The sequence below is a fragment of the Paralichthys olivaceus genome, chromosome 24, assembly GCF_024713975.1.
Source record: "Paralichthys olivaceus isolate ysfri-2021 chromosome 24, ASM2471397v2, whole genome shotgun sequence".
Taxonomy (NCBI): Eukaryota; Metazoa; Chordata; class Actinopteri; order Pleuronectiformes; family Paralichthyidae; genus Paralichthys; species Paralichthys olivaceus.
In genome coordinates this window covers 11,903,628-11,919,409 of record NC_091116.1, presented here as the reverse complement: position 1 = coordinate 11,919,409, position 15,782 = coordinate 11,903,628, and the positions used below count along the sequence as shown (strand labels likewise).

Sequence of the window (15,782 nt, the reverse complement as noted above, 5' to 3'; positions counted from 1 at the left end):
GAAATTTAATCCAATTTAATCTTCACTGATTAAAATATTTGATCTTGTTAGTTTGTTTAATCTGAACAAAAACCAAAGAGTAAAATAGAACATTTGTAGAGCTGAACTAATCATTTATTTTACACTCTGAGATACTGTACTAACTGAAAATAAAGTTAAAGTTGCTTGTAAAAGGCTTTTATTACATTATGATGTGACGTACCCTTGTAAACAAACTTTAATCAGCCTAATAGGTTTATTTGTAATCAGTTCATTTGCTTGGTCGAAGCTTTTACCTGGTTGGGGGAAGAGCATCTCTTCTCATAAGAGAGGCGGTTGGCATCAACAGAGAAGCGGAAGCTGGACCGCTTGATGCTGTCCTCAGACTCAGACTTGTGGAACTTGCGCACCCCCCTCTCCTCCTCCTCCCTCTGCTTCCTCTTCTTCCGCCTGTTGCGTCGCTCCTTGGCACTCTTGGAGCTCAGTTTAGACGTCCCCGAGGAGGACTCGGAGGTGGGCCCCCCTCTCCCGCTGTACTCCCCACTCTCCGTGGCTGCTGCTGCGGCAACCTGCCAGCCAATGGGAGCACAAGCACAGTTGTCATGGCGACCCCGGTGGCTGTCTCAAAGGCTCTCTCGGAATTAAGCGGAGGAGAGAGGCTGGCAGCTGAGAGCAGCGGCCGAATGAGCCTCAGACGCCTTCTAAAAATGGACGACTGATTTCTGGATTCTTGCATGTATATCGTTTGAATTCATGTGATGAGAAGTAAAATAACACAATAAATACATTTATGAGCCAATCTGATCTCAGGTTTTATCTTTGCCCAAGTGAGTCTCTGCTGCTGACAACAACAACAACAACCTGAATGATTCAATGGCCCCTGAAGGACGGAGCAGAAATAGAGAAGACAAGGTTTCAACAGAAGAGATAAAAACAAGCCTACCTTTTATTACTTCATCTGTTTGTCCTACTAACTACTGTATGAAACCATTTATTCACCACCTATACAAAACTAAAGGTCTCGTTTCTTATATTTTCCAGATTCAGTCTCTGACATTGAACCTGTTGCATTCATGTGTTACACCTGTAGCAGGAAAAGATCTCGATTTGTTGTCCTAGCCTCAACATCACTAATTGGTTGCGATGTTTATCTGCTAATTTGACTTTCTGAAGGTCGACCAAGGACTCCTGACCCCCCGAGGGAGCTGCAGTCAGAGGGGAGGGAATCCTTCAGTTGTCTTGGGCAACGCTGTTTATGGCAGCTCGTTTAAGACTCAACAGTCTCCCCGGGTACATGGAGACAGATTCTCCCATCCACTCGTCTATGTTATGAAATCTCTGTCTCTTCTTGAACCTAAAACCTTTTCTCAAATAAAATAATCACTCTGATGAGACACACATGATTCTAAATTAATTTTGAGAGGAAAGAAGATGAAATTTCCTGCCTGTGCCTCCTCCTGCTGTCTCTTCAGTTGCTCTAGCATGGCCTGGAACTCCTCCTCCTTCTGCTGCGCCTCCTCGATGGTCGCCTGGTTCTGCTCGTCATACGCCATGGCCACCACGGCCAAGATCAGGTTGACCAGGTAAAAGGAGCCCAGGAAGATCACCAGCACAAAGAAGATCATGTAGGGTTTCCCCGCAGCACGCAAAGTCTGACGGTCCAGAGAGGAACAAAGAGAAGGGTCATTGGGATATATTCTCCAAAGATACGTAAAACGAATCAATCACACGAATCTGACCCAACCTGCTGGTAGAGGTTTTCCCAGAAGTCCTGGGTCATGAGTCGGAACAGAGAGAGGAAGGCCCAGCTAAAGGTGTCGAAGCTGGTGTAGCCATAATCTGGATTACGGCCCCCCTTTATACACGTAAAACCCTCTGGGCAGAGCCTGTCAGGACAACACTTTGCATTAGGAGGTGCTATTTTTATACAGAATCAAATAAGGTTTTAAGAAAGTACAGCAAATGTTTATCCAAACCCTGAGGCCTGTGATAACACCAGCCTCAATTAACAATCAGCTGATTAGTTATTTATTATTCTCGTGCACCATTGATGCAAAGCTTCCATTAGCAGCACAGACATAAATGGAAAGTTTCAACATTTGTCAAAACGCAGTCACAGTTAACCAGTTGGTTTTAGTGCGGTGGCAAGTGTCGACTCTAATTGTGTATGCACAGCTTTGTGGTGCATCTAATTGGTCATATAAATAAAACATGTGGAGCCTTACCCAGCACCGCTGCCGTTCCCACAGAGCAGAGCATCCCTACGGCCAGGGAGGTAATAGTAATTATCTGGAGAAGAGAGGAGATCAACATCAGACACACAGGAGTGAAGCAGTGGATATAAAGAAATGTAATATTATGACTCTCTTCTCGAAATCTCATATTTTTCCCCCTTTAAGTGGCACTAATGCTTTTTTATGTGTGACTTTACATCTTCAACTAAAAGGTCACAAACAGTCATTGAAACTGGTGCGACGCCAGGCTTTAAAACATGTGTGTGATTTTAATCAGCCTCTCACTCTCTCTCCGCTCTTCCTCTCTCGCTCTGGCATCAGCTTGTCATGTAACTGGTGCCTGTCTCCTCTGTGTCCTGTTGACGGTCAGTGACTCACCCTCCTCTAGCACTTTAGGCTGCGGCTGCCACACAGATGGGCTATTGCAGAGTGATGAAGGATGGTGAGGGGGTGAAACTAGAGGCCTTTATTGTTGAGGCGATTATCCACCGCATTTGCTGCATTCTCCCACCAGCTCTCGTTGGAGCGTGCAGCCCCTGCTCCCAGCCATTGCTGTCACTCCCTGTCATGCCTGACCTCCACTACACCACCAACACGACTGCATATCCAGTAGCCAGCATCTGACTCAGGCCGTCTGGGGAGGATGCTAACTTGACCCCAGTTAACCCATGTGTGCGCCTGGCAGACATATAACACTTTCACACCGCATCACTTACCCGGATCGTTGATGTACTCCGTCCAGTTGAAAGGGTTCTCTGTGTTGTTCTGCACAAACGTAGTGTTGATGTCCATCAGGGTGTTGCCGAAAGTCATGTAGTCGTCGCTGGTTACGTTGCTGCTGTTGGTGGCGTTGCTGTTGATCGGATAACGCACGCACTTCTGCCTCAGGTTGCCCATGAAGAGCTGCAGGCCGATGAGGGCGAAGACGCTGAGGCAGAACACGGTGAGGATCATCACGTCCGACAGCTTTTTTACCGACTGGATCAGAGCACCGACAATGGTCTTTAGGCCTGAAGGTGGGAGAGGGTGAGGGGACGGGAGGGGGACATCGCACAATGATTAATGCCTGTTTATTACAAGCTTGTATAGAGAAGCAGCAGGGGTGAGAGCAGCAAGCAGCCATTAGGATCTGAGGTGGAGGCTTGTGTATGTTTGTGGTCATACAGGAACCAGGCAGATCACTGCTAATCATGGATTAACCACAAGCAGCAGTTATGATGCTTTGGACACTGCCAGTATTGGTGTCAGTGGAAATGATCATAAATAAAAAAAATGTTTCTGTGTGTCTGTTTTTTTACAAGTATAATATTCTGGTTATAATACGAGGGAAAGTGTTAACCTTAGCTCTCTTTAAGTGCAGTCGCAAAGAGCAGTGCACAGCAGTCACTTCACAAGGTCAAGCATTGCATGAAGTGCAATACAAACTGAAGGGGGATTTTACTGATTAGAAGTTGCAGTAATTCTCTTTATCTGTCTCTCGCAGCTGTGGTGGTGCATTGGGGAAAATAGTCAGATGATAATATTTTAGTGTGGGAGGAAGAGAAGAACCACTCTGATGTGTTTTTATGTCTTTTATGTTTCCTGTGAGTACATTTGCAAGGTTTTGAATCAGTCATTTTAGTCAAGCATTTAGTTTGTATTATTATAGAAAATTTCGGGAAAAATGTATATTTGCTTTCTTGCTAGGAGTTAGGTGAGGAGATTGATATCAAATTAAGCAGCTGATTATATTAAATTAGTTTACAATGGAAACGGGGGGGGCGGAGAATCCATTCTAAGGGCACTTCAAATGAGTCCTTCCATTCCCGAGCAACTAGGGACCCAACAGGTGGATCATTCTCGAGCAAACCTATCCCAGGATTCATTGTGCACCGGTGACGAGGCTGACAAGCAAAGTAACTGAGAATGCAACGGGAGGAGTGGGACCAGGTCATCTCATTTCGGTTCAGCCCATTTCGGAGAAGGCCCCTAAATTGGGACACAGCATTAATGTTTTTATTTTACCTTGCATTTCACATTCTGTCTTCTCTTATCATGCAGCACTGTGGTGAACTGCGGGTGTTGTGCTTTATAAATAAACTCGACCTGACTGCTGGCTCCAGTTTCTCTCAGTTACGAGAGAGTTACTTTAAATGTCAAACTATTTTTATTTCTGCAGAATGATTTTGCTATTTCTCTATTCAACAATAACGACCTGGTCTTCACCGAAAAGCTGCTTTTCAATCTTGTTGTAAACTCTCCCACATTTGCAAAAACACAGTAGTTACCAAAGTTGCAGGATTTTGAAGGGCAGAAAACGAGTACTCCTTGCACCGTGATTTGCACTGCAACAAAACTAGAGCGCAATATGTTTAAACTAGATGTAAATGAAATCTCAAACATGAGGAGATGATCCTCTTTCTGGATGGTTTGCATGTGACCTTTGTGTTAGTTTGTAATGTGAGTAGTATTAGTGTTCAGAATACCACATCCCAGCCACCAATGACCAAATCACAATTTCTCCAAAAAGGAACACACAACATCGAACAAGACATGCACAGGAAAACACAGAGAGGAGGAACCCTACACACACAAGTACTTGCCACCAGAAAATCGGCTTTTGCAATGTCTCATGCAAAAAGGAAAAACAAATGGTGCACAAAATCTACTCGCACGGCTCCCAAGGCAAGAATAGATTTCAACCAAAAAGAATTCTGCCTTGAAGGATGTGTGGAAAAAGCTTTGAATCCTGTCAATCGGTGCAGATTGGAGCCAGATTCCAGCTTTTACTGGCCTTGTGAAGAAGGCAGCATGGAGGGATGGCGATGGGCATCATCAGGCTTAGCTACAGTGAGATGAGCTGAGGAGGGGCAGGGGACGGGGGGGGTGTGCTCGGATGTTTGCGGAACGCCTGTTAGCCGTTAGCATTTTATTAACCCTGTGGGGCGCCGTGATGGCTCGCTCACCTGGGATGACTGATATTGTTTTCAGGGCTCGCAGAACCCTGAAGGTTCGCAGTGCTGAGACATTGCCCAGGTCCACAAACTCTGTGACATATCTGTAAGGGAAGGGGGGAGGAGGAGGAGGAAGGGCGGGAGTTGGGTAGATTTTGGAAAAAGGGGTGTGGGAGACACGCACAGACACACACACACGCACACACACGCACACACACGCACACATACACAAACCGGGCACCCACACACATGGCGTGACGAGACAGGAGGAGGGTCACGGGAAGGGGAAAGGTGGGAGAGGAGGGAACGGCAAACGGTCACGCACAAAGGACAAATGCAGGAGTGCTGGCGGCAGGCACAGGCAGCCTTACCTGGTATTACTGAGATAGTTTTCAAAGCTCGCAATACTCTGAATGTGCGCAGAGCGGAAACATTGCCTAGGTTTACAAACTCTGTTATATACCTGCAGGATCAAATGCACAGTTACTACACAGCATTGCACAGGCAGGAAGCCAACACGTGCACAAACATCTGAGGAATGAAACCACCTCTTATGGGTTTGTTTCTCATTCTTTATTCAAGAGCAGGGCACGTTTGAGTCTCTCAAACTGAAAGACCACACTCTTGAATAGAGATTGGAAAAAAAACTATAAAAGCATTATCAATTAAAAGTACAATTAGAATGACAACCTTATTCTATCATGTGATTAATGACAGATATCTACACATACTATGATCACTTTCCCTGTGTGACCTTTATTTTGTTTCGGGACAGGAAGCTGAAGTCACTGAGGCATGACACAAATCTGGGCCAACATGCTTTGGGGGCTCAAATCCATTATTGAGCAGAGCTGATGTTCCTGACTCTTAAACCTTCACCAATAAGCTACAGATTATCATTTCTCCGCTCTTCTTCTCAAATTCAGCAGGACTTCATTGGCTGCTGGGCTGATTAGCATTAAAAGCATTTGGCCTTGTAATCTACGCCAGATCATGTTAAGCTCATCCTAACCGTGCTTGTCATAATACTTACGCCATGAGGATAACACTGAAATCCAGCCAGTTCCACGGGTCCCGCAGGAAAGTGAACTTCCCCACACAGAAGCCCCTGGCCAGGATTTTTATAAGGGACTCGAAGGTGTAAATCCCTGTGAATGTGTACCTTGAGATGAAAACATAGGCAGAGAGTAACCACGTTGGTTGATGGTGACACACTCGATGTATGCAGTGCAATGCTCGATCTTTAAATTGCATGTATCCTTCCCTCCTCAAATCTTATTAGTCAACCATTTTCTTCATTAGCTTTCTGATTATTACATTAGCTCCTGAAAATGCTGCAGTTAACAGGACTGATCTGTTTTCTTGACTGTATCTTTAAACTCGAAAAGGCAAAACATAATTTCAGTATTTTGCACCTATAATATATTTAGCTATTTATCTTAACATAATATAATGCTATGGCTGCATCCCTTCATAAGAGAAATGTATTTCTGCGTGTTGACATCAAAAATACTGATATCCCCCTAAAGTGTAGGTTTGCTGGAATCTGAGTGTCACTTCTCATATTTGGGTTTGAGTGAGAAGAGCATGTCATAACGAGGTATGATGTATAATCAAAGAAATCAGTGGAGAAATAAGAGACAATTAAAAGCAGAGGACTCACTCTACATTCTTGGCCCATTCCGGAGGATTACTGAGGGTCATGAAAGCACAGTTGGTCAGGATTGTGAACATGATCAAGATGCTGAACAAAGTGCAAAAACAGTTAAGGAACACAAAGGAACATTTTTGAGCACAGATCCCTAAACTCATGCATTCTGAGGATCATTCCACCAAAATACAAAAACCTGACAGTAAAACACTGAAAACGAACACAAGAAGTATACAAACTCTATAAAACCTGATGCATGTCTATGTACAAAGTCTATAATTGACATTAAGTCTTTAACATCAACTCATTTAAATCCCTCCTTTGTTTGATGATCCCTTTAATCCGAATCAAGCTGAAAAAAGCAGAAAGGATATGAGTGTACTAAAACTCTAATAGCTATCCTCCTTAGGGGGTTGAAGGGGCTTAAGATGTACAAGGCAGGAGTGGCGTTGAAACGGAAGATTGCCTTCCCACGATTCAATACTATGAAGGTCTGAAAGAGAGACAAGACAAAATTAGTGAAAGTGTGTACAACGTCAGGCAGGTTGCTTCAATACAATTACCAAAAATAAAACTTGAAGAAAACTAGGCTGAAAGGACTTGAGTTAGTTCCACCACTGCTCCAAAACATTCTTTTCACTTCCCATTCTAAAATAAAATAGTTATAGTTATAAATAGAAAGAGATGTCATTTTCTCCAATTATTAAGTTCTGTGACTGAAAAACCCTAAATGGAACAGGGTCACATTATTGAAAACAGTTAAATCCATGCAACATATAAATGACAATTTTCTTGAATGTGCCAAAATGAGCCACAGCTTTCTGCAGCCTCTATTAAAAACTGATCTGCACTCCCTAGAGAGACAGGACACTATTTCAGTGTGGGAGGACATTCCAACGTCTCCTCATGTGGTTCTGAGATAATTGGGCAATTAACTTCAAGCATTTAAAGCCAAAAAACGTAGATGAATTGCAGTGATAAGCACTTATTATGATGCTTTAAGGCCAACTGAGTCAAACACATATCTTATAGGTATTGCTCCACCTGTAAAGGAGGACAAATGGTTCCTGTAATAGCTCTGAGACTGACCTTCTGATTGCTGTAGTAGGGATCCAGGTCCTCCAGAGGGGTGGACACCAGGCTGGAAGGGGTGTCCCCATATATGAAGGGGAGAGATTTCCCCGCCTCCAGGTCACTGTTGGGCTTTGGCCCATTTTCATCATCGCTGTCGCTGCGGCGCTCCGCCCGTGGTTTCCGGGCCTCCTCCTCGGCGATGCGCCTCTCGATGGCGGCCAGCGACTCGGGGACGAAGGGGAGGAAGCTGTCAGGTCCGGGCGGTACAAGCAGCTGTGCCATCTTGTCATCCTGCTTCTTCAGAGGGCAGCGAGGGGCTCAGCTGGGGCAGGGAGCTGCAGCAAGAAGGGAAGGGGTCAGAAGGCTTCTGGAAATAGTCGGTACATTCACCTTTGGGGGTCAACTCATCTTCTTGGATCAAGCTGTGAGCATGAAACTGCCGGGATAAATTACAGTGATTACAACCAAGCCCAAGTTTGCATCTCCATTTTACCAAGCAGATCAATCTAACGTCAGTGGAACTGTAGGTACAGGAATCTTATCACACAAGCAGGCAGACATTAGAAGGACCAGAGCTGCGTTGGAAGGCCAGGGAGGAGAGAAGCACATAAAAGACGACACATTTCACATGCAAATGGGCGACGGAGTGACTAATACCAATTTGAGAGCATTAGTGTATAACACAATGGTGTGACGTTTCCAGCTGGCCTCTCTCAAGTCTGTTTCATAACCAATGACTAGAATTCATCATGTGGACAAATCAAAACGCTGACATATTGATGTGCCTTCATTTTACTTTTGGAGGGATTACAAACATTTCTGTTCCGCGTAAGAGAAATGAAAATCGTGCCACGCTGAACTCTGGGCAGAATCAAAGCAGTGAGGTCACAGGTAGGATGGAGGTTTTAGAAACACAGTAAATATGGGGTCTGATGTTGAGGACACGCCTTCAGCTGATTCACAGGGACACAGAAATACCCAGCAACAACTGAGGTGGACAGCACAAGAGAAAAACACTCTGAAGGGAACATAATCTCGCCACTTTTCCCCCATTTACTCCCCGGTCTTAATCTATTTATTTCTTCATGGAGAAAGTGTTTTTTAGAGGCAGTATTTTCCTTTAATGGCACAATTATTTAGTGGATTAATTAATTGTTTTCATAGATTTTAGTCGAAACAACATCTTCTCTATCCATCCTTGATCTCACAGGAAATAGCAGGAAGGCACAAAAACAAGATCTTCCAAAAAAACCCTGGTGAGCCATTATCAGCACATCCCCGGTGCCTCCCCGTCCCTGCAGCTCCCACAGGTGAGCCCTGCTCCTCCTGGGACTCGGGCCCAGAAAACAGGAACCTCCCCTCTGGCAGAATCATCTCAAAAGTGCACGGTGTCTCCGTTAGTCATCAGTTGTTTTTTTTTGCATTTTCCAAATGGAAATGGGAGAAGCAGAGGCTGCCTCGACAACAACCCAAGCTGTTTTGAAATTAAAACCTGTGCATGAGTAGCAAGCAACTCAAGGGAATCTCTGGAACACTGTGATCCACGAAGCATTTTAACTGAGCAGCAACATCCATCATTACACATGTGGAGATTCACTCCAAAGCCACAACAGCCGCTAAATGCTTCTCGAGCTTATTCACAGGCCATAAAGTGAGAATTAATTGCAGCTTCTCCCATAGGGGCGTCTCATAAAACACATCTGCTCGTGTCCCAAAGACTGCCCCGGGACCCGTGTTGTGACATGTGGCCAGACAGCTCGTCTGGCGAAAGCGCTGCTGGGTGGTGGTGGTGGTGGGGGTGTTGTGAAAGCCTGATCGACCCCCGTAGGTCAAACATCCACACCCACCTCTGAGCCATCAGCTACCAGGATGGTCATCCCTGGAGTCAAAGACAACATGACTGACTGAAAACACTTTTTGGGACATTTCTGTGATTCACATGACACAGTCTTTGGTGTCTGTGCAGCGTTTAAACCGGATGTTGACACTTCAAGCGCTATCTGTGGTTTTCAAGTATTTTCACACAATGATACTGTTGCTAAGAAATGTAAAGCCTCTGGAGAACTGAGGCTAATCTTCTGTTTTCTATCAGTCACAAAAGAGAGCGACTACTCTGCCTTGAGAATGATGGACGTGAAACCTTGATGCAAGGCTTATGTCATGCTCTAAATCTTGTTAGCAATTTCACTGGGCCAGTGGCTGAGCAGATAAATGAAATTTTTTCTTGTCCCCTGACATAATATGATTATAAGAGACGCTTTGAAGGACAGAAATCTGAGATTACATAAACAAAGTTGGAATTGAATGAGACAATAATCATAATATTGCGAGAAAACAAAGTCCTGTTCCATCTGAATTCTAAATGTCCAACCTACTGCTACTGAGAAACTCTTCAACCTCTTTGACTGTCTGATATTCCACCTCTAAAAGGACACGTAGCCTAAAATTATAAATTGTTTTGATGGTTTGCCGTGTCCACATCAGCCTTTAAGAGATCCCCACAATGTCTGAAACTTAACACAAAGCTACTGTGAGGCTTCAGTGATCGGAATTATACACACAAAGTGTTTCCCTCCACCAAATACTGTGTGGGGGAAGCAATCCCACAGAATTACACAATAAAAACACAGAACAGTACCCACTTTGTGTAATTCAGACGAGTGAAGCGTGATTTCAGGACCAACAAGCTATTTTAATGTCACTACAATCATGTGATTATTGTCACGAGGCAGACATTAAAAACTTGCCCTTTAGGTCCATATCGTGTCCCTGATATATCCTCATCACCACAGCAGCTCGTTTAAAGAGCCCTGAAGCAAAGAAACACAAGCTCTGTGTTTCCACGGGCAGATGTTTCACTGATACTGAAGCTTAAGAGGGCAGCTGCTTCAGAAAACAAACAAATGGAGCGACAGACCTTTTGAAAAGAAGAAACGACAATACAACATCTCTGTGTGGAGGCCGGGCATTTGCTGCGTGTGTGTGTTTCCTCAGCTGCTCAGATTTCCTCTGAATGACTGAAATGTCAGCTGACGTGGTGTCAAAAGGCCGCTGCTGTCCAAGGTGCTTAAAGCTCAGAGACGACAAATGAGAATCTGCTCATGAGACACATGAATGAATTTATCTGTAATTACAATAATAATACATCTGTGAGATTCACACGTGTGTGTGTGTTTGTGTTGAACTTTAAGTAGGGCTGGGCTGTAAACCATATCTTTAATTATCTCAGTATCATTTTCATCAAACAAAGGTTTGATATGCATCAATATGATCATTTTAATTTAATGGGGTATTTGTCATTGTCTCTCTCTAAGAGTTTGAATCCACAACTTCCACTCAAAACTGTGTCTTTAATCTTCAAAGGGATAATAATGTGGGATTCATCGATAATGATCGATTGTTCTGGTCTCACAGCTCTTCTACATCTCCTACCTGTGACAGACTGAAGGTAGCAGCTATGTTCGATGCTATCTTTAGCTGAACGACTGTAGCAGCCACAGATACGAGCCCATGACTTTGAGGGCTAATCAGAAATCAAACGATACCTTAATTGTCGGCGGATTCAAAAAAGAGCAGCTGCTGTCGCCATGTCGATCACGTCTCCAGGAGCCCACACACCGACACTTGTCGCTTTTCTCCGGGCGACAACGAGAGCTTGTTTCCCGCACAACCACCTCCACCTCCAGGACTCCCAGGGGCAAAACCAGAGAGAAGATCCGCGTAAACACGCACACGAGCCGGGGGGAGCGGCGCAGCTCCAGCCTGGGGTCCTCCAACAGTGGGGTCCTTCCGCTGCGGCTCCAGGAGCTTAAATAATCTGCTGCGTGTGATGAAACGTGTAAAACTAAAAGTGCAGCGGAGGATCAGAGCAGCTAAACAACCTGTGAACCTCTGGATGGTTCTCGATGAGTCTGGGCGTGCCCGATGTGCCAGATGTGCTAAATCTATACAGGCAGCATCTGGATCCCCAGAAACACAAGAACACCTCCTCCTCCTGTCACCTCCTCATGAGACCTCTGGTTTCTGCTTCACACAACAAAAAGGGCCTGTAGCTAATAAAGGGGGGGGGGGGGGGGTTAAGATTAACACGACCTTTTTGTTCATTTAATTAATTTGGAAATGGAGGAGGATGTGCATCATGGCTGTAACTGGTGTTAAATGTTAAATTAAAGGGAGAGGGGACTATATTCTCTGCGTGATTAAAACAAAATGTCGAGGAATAAATGAGGCAGGATACATCACGAGCATAATTAGCGGAGGTGTATTTGGTCAAATATGCAAAAATGATAGTAAATATGAAGAGAGGTGATGTGGTCTTCTTCTTTATTGAAAGAGAAGCTGTGAAATGGTGTTTCATCGTTGTTGGAGTCATCCTAAGATACTCACCACCATCATGGTGCCCAGCAGGTGGGGACCTGGAAGGTAGATCCCATATCCGGAAGGAATAATCCTCAGTTTCAGGATCGAGCGTTAAAACCGTGTCGATGATCGCGCTGGTGGTTTGTTAAGAGCTGAATAAAATGTCATTGACTTATTTGTTGTCTTTTCCTGATTCCCCCTCTTCTTCTTTGAAGCAGCCTGCACTCGCCATGGAGAAATCAATGCGCGCTTCCGGTTGGTTGGGCACCGGAGAGAAGCGGCGACAAGATGGCCTGAACACCAGCAGTGACGTCAGCTGCTGCTTACTTCTCTAATAAATCAAATCATTTCTTATGATAGAGAGATGGATTAATAGAGAGATAGATAGAGAGATAGAGAGATGGGTAGATAGATAGATAGACAGAGAGATGGATAGATAGATAGATAGATGGATAGATAGATAGGCAATTATATCTAAATACAGTAGAAACAAGGAAAAATACACTCAGGAAAAGAAATATACTCACAATTCAAATAAAGTCAAATGAACCATTAGGTAAATATGTTGCAAAGGAAGTTGTTGTTTAAGTATGCAAGGGATGATAATGCTAATAATAACGTTAGTATTAATAGTGCATGCTGTTTATCATTATTATTCCACATTGCACCGTTTATTGTGAATGTCACAAATGTCTATCCATGTATATATTCTTGCATACCTTTTAATATTCATACCATATTGTGCAGATGTACATAAATAAAGTTACACTCAAGAATAAGTGCATCTTTAGAAAAGTCTTCATTAGAAGTGACTCTTAACGTTGAACTTTTGGGATAAAGTTACATAAAGTTGGAGTTTTATTGTGTATATGATGAGAAAAACTCAGTAAAGTCCTGAGTCTAAGTTGCACTTTGTAAACCCTGTTGTTAGAGGTACTGTGTAAATAAAGTTTTAATTTGAACGGTGGTTGAGGTTTTTTTCACATTGAAGTAAATATATATTATTAAATTATTATACTTAAATGTACCTTTTCTCTGCATGTATGTTTTATTTTAAATGATGATGCTGAAATTATTTATAACAGTGACATGAAGGGAAAACTAATATTCTACTAATAAGCTGAATGAAGGGGGGGGGGGGGGGGTGACAGGAAACAGGTTGGCTCACGTGGAGACCACCCTAATGTATAGCCCCTGTTTTTTCTTGTAAATTAACGCCATCTACTGGACAGTTCGATACATTACATTACATTGAAAATGTGAGTTCACGCCATCTGCTGGACAGTTCGATACATTACATTACATTGAAAATGTGAATTTACGCCATCTGCTGGACAGTTCGATACATTACATTACATTGAAAATGTGAGTTCACGCCATCTGCTGGACAGTTCGATACATTACATTGAAAATGTGAGTTCACGCCATCTGCTGGACAGTTTGATACATTACATTGAAAATGTGAATTTACGCCATCTGCTGGACAGTTTGATACATTACATTGAAAATGTGAATTTACGCCATCTGCTGGACAGTTTGATACATTACATTGAAAATGTGAATTTACGCCATCTGCTGGACAGTTTGATACATTACATTGAAAATGTGAATTTACGCCATCTGCTGGACAGTTTGATACATTACATTGAAAATGTGAATTTACGCCATCTGCTGGACAGTTTGATACATTACATTGAAAATGTGAATTTACGCCATCTGCTGGACAGTTTGATACATTACATTGAAAATGTGAATTTACGCCATCTGCTGGACAGTTTGATACATTACATTGAAAATGTGAATTTACGCCATCTGCTGGACAGTTTGATACATTACATTGAAAATGTGAATTTACGCCATCTGCTGGACAGTTTGATACATTACATTGAAAATGTGAATTTACGCCATCTGCTGGACAGTTTGATACATTACATTGAAAATGTGAATTTACGCCATCTGCTGGACAGTTTGATACATTACATGTCGTTTAAAATGTGAGTTCACCTGAACCTGATACTGGCCACGCCCCATTGATTGGATGCGAGACTCCGGTTCCTTTCACAGATTTATTTTATTTACACCACATCAGCTCCGTAGAACTAAATGTTCAAGAAGACAAAATAAAAGACAACATCAGTTATTGCAATCATTACAGAAATAGCATTGCTTAGCATTGTAGCTAGTACCAATAAATAATACTGACCACTTGAGCCCTTCTCAACCAACAGAGTCATTCCCCAGAGAAAATCTTCAACGTACACTTCAACATTCGCACAGTTGCAGAAAAACCACGAGGCGCAGAAACAAAGAGAAAAACTAACTCGCAGGTGACGTCACGGAGCTAACCGGCGCTACTTCCTGTTCTACTCGTTTCAAAATAAAAACATGTATTTCAAAATAAATTCAAACTGCTGCATTTACACTGGCATTAAAACAACATTCATACACATATTAGAAAGAATCACAGGCAGAAATTGCACCGAGCAGGTCTGAAGGATTTTAAACTAAACCTAACAATATAAAATGTGTCCTTGTGATGCACAGCAGCAGACGAAGCCTTGTAGTAGCCATCTTACAAATCTGACTCTAACAATGACATAATACGATGACTGATTTATTGTTTACTGTTAGAATGTATTCAAATATAAAAGACAGTTATAATTACAGCGTTTCCTTGGTTATATTCCACCAGTGAGTGAATGACTTCACAGTTGGCCTCTTGGCAGCTGACTGTGACTTCTCGTCACATTTCATTAGAAGCCAGGTGATGAATTTGGGAACGTTGTTCTGGACTGTGGGACGTCAGAATCAGCTTGCAGCACATCGCTCTGCTCAAAGAAAGACCTCCTTGTGCCTTTGTCAGAACCTGGAGAAACAAATATGGAGCATATTAGGGTGCATCGCATTTTAAAACTCTTCATAAATATTCTGAATGAGCAGCATCGACATTCTGTGAACTGCTTGGTAAAAACTTCCTGAGTTTACATAACACGCCAGGAATAGAGTTTACGTGAGTGTGATTGTTAACATTAGCACAGGAAATGAGGAAATAGGAAATTAAATCATATTGTTGGCATTTTGATTTCCTCTGACAGGAAAAATAAAGCTTGTCGGTATCACGCCACTTGTTTCCTCACAAGGTCCAGGGAGGAATCTGAAGGCCTGAGGTGAATCTGTCCTCAAGTGGGTGCAGCAGTGGAGTTAAAGCCTTCTGAGGTAGCAGGCGGCCGTGGGCCTAAAGTGGCCCAAGTGGCTCAAAACAAATCTGGGCCACCTTTGGCCCCTTTGGTTGAAATGCTGTGGCGTACTTGTGGCCCAGATCTGGCAAACAGGAGCAGACCACCTGAGTGTACGATATCTTCCTCTCTTCCATTTCACTAGATATATTTGATAAGCTCCTCTGTTATTGCTCATCTAAAGAAGTTCATCAACGCAGACGGCCACACACAACAATGTGTTTCCTGCAGCCGGCCACTGCAGAAGCCCATTGAGTCTCCTCTGACAGACTTCACAATGAGATTACAGGATTACAGTCGGTGTGGACATGTGTTC

At 43.3% G+C, this 15,782-nt stretch overlaps 1 protein-coding gene across 8 annotated transcripts in view; it reads right to left on the bottom strand.

Annotated features, from left to right (window-relative positions):
• The window catches only part of LOC109643339 (sodium channel protein type 2 subunit alpha-like), a 30,670-nt gene extending 14,960 nt beyond the window's left edge, over positions 1-15,710 (bottom strand). For 3 of the 8 annotated variants that reach the window (XM_069520579.1, XM_069520584.1, XM_069520583.1), the window contains exons 1-14: positions 15,368-15,710; positions 14,434-15,096; positions 12,258-14,329; positions 11,417-11,691; positions 7,887-8,206; positions 7,173-7,290; positions 6,810-6,900; positions 6,180-6,308; positions 5,518-5,609; positions 2,930-3,223; positions 2,205-2,268; positions 1,724-1,865; positions 1,425-1,631; positions 276-548 (exon numbers count right to left, since the gene is read on the bottom strand). In XM_069520579.1, coding sequence (XP_069376680.1) covers positions 276-548; positions 1,425-1,631; positions 1,724-1,865; positions 2,205-2,268; positions 2,930-3,223; positions 5,518-5,609; positions 6,180-6,308; positions 6,810-6,900; positions 7,173-7,290; positions 7,887-8,153 — 1,677 coding nt within the window. In that variant the 5' untranslated portion in view covers positions 8,154-8,206; positions 11,417-11,691; positions 12,258-14,329; positions 14,434-15,096; positions 15,368-15,710. Of the gene's footprint in view, positions 1-275; positions 549-1,424; positions 1,632-1,723; positions 1,866-2,204; positions 2,269-2,929; positions 3,224-5,158; positions 5,251-5,517; positions 5,610-6,179; positions 6,309-6,809; positions 6,901-7,172; positions 7,291-7,886; positions 8,207-11,416; positions 11,692-12,257; positions 14,330-14,433; positions 15,097-15,367 lie in introns of those variants that run through there. The other 5 variants (XM_069520580.1, XM_069520585.1, XM_069520581.1 and 2 more) reach the window with 4 other exon arrangements.
• Positions 15,711-15,782: the final 72 nt, after the last annotated feature.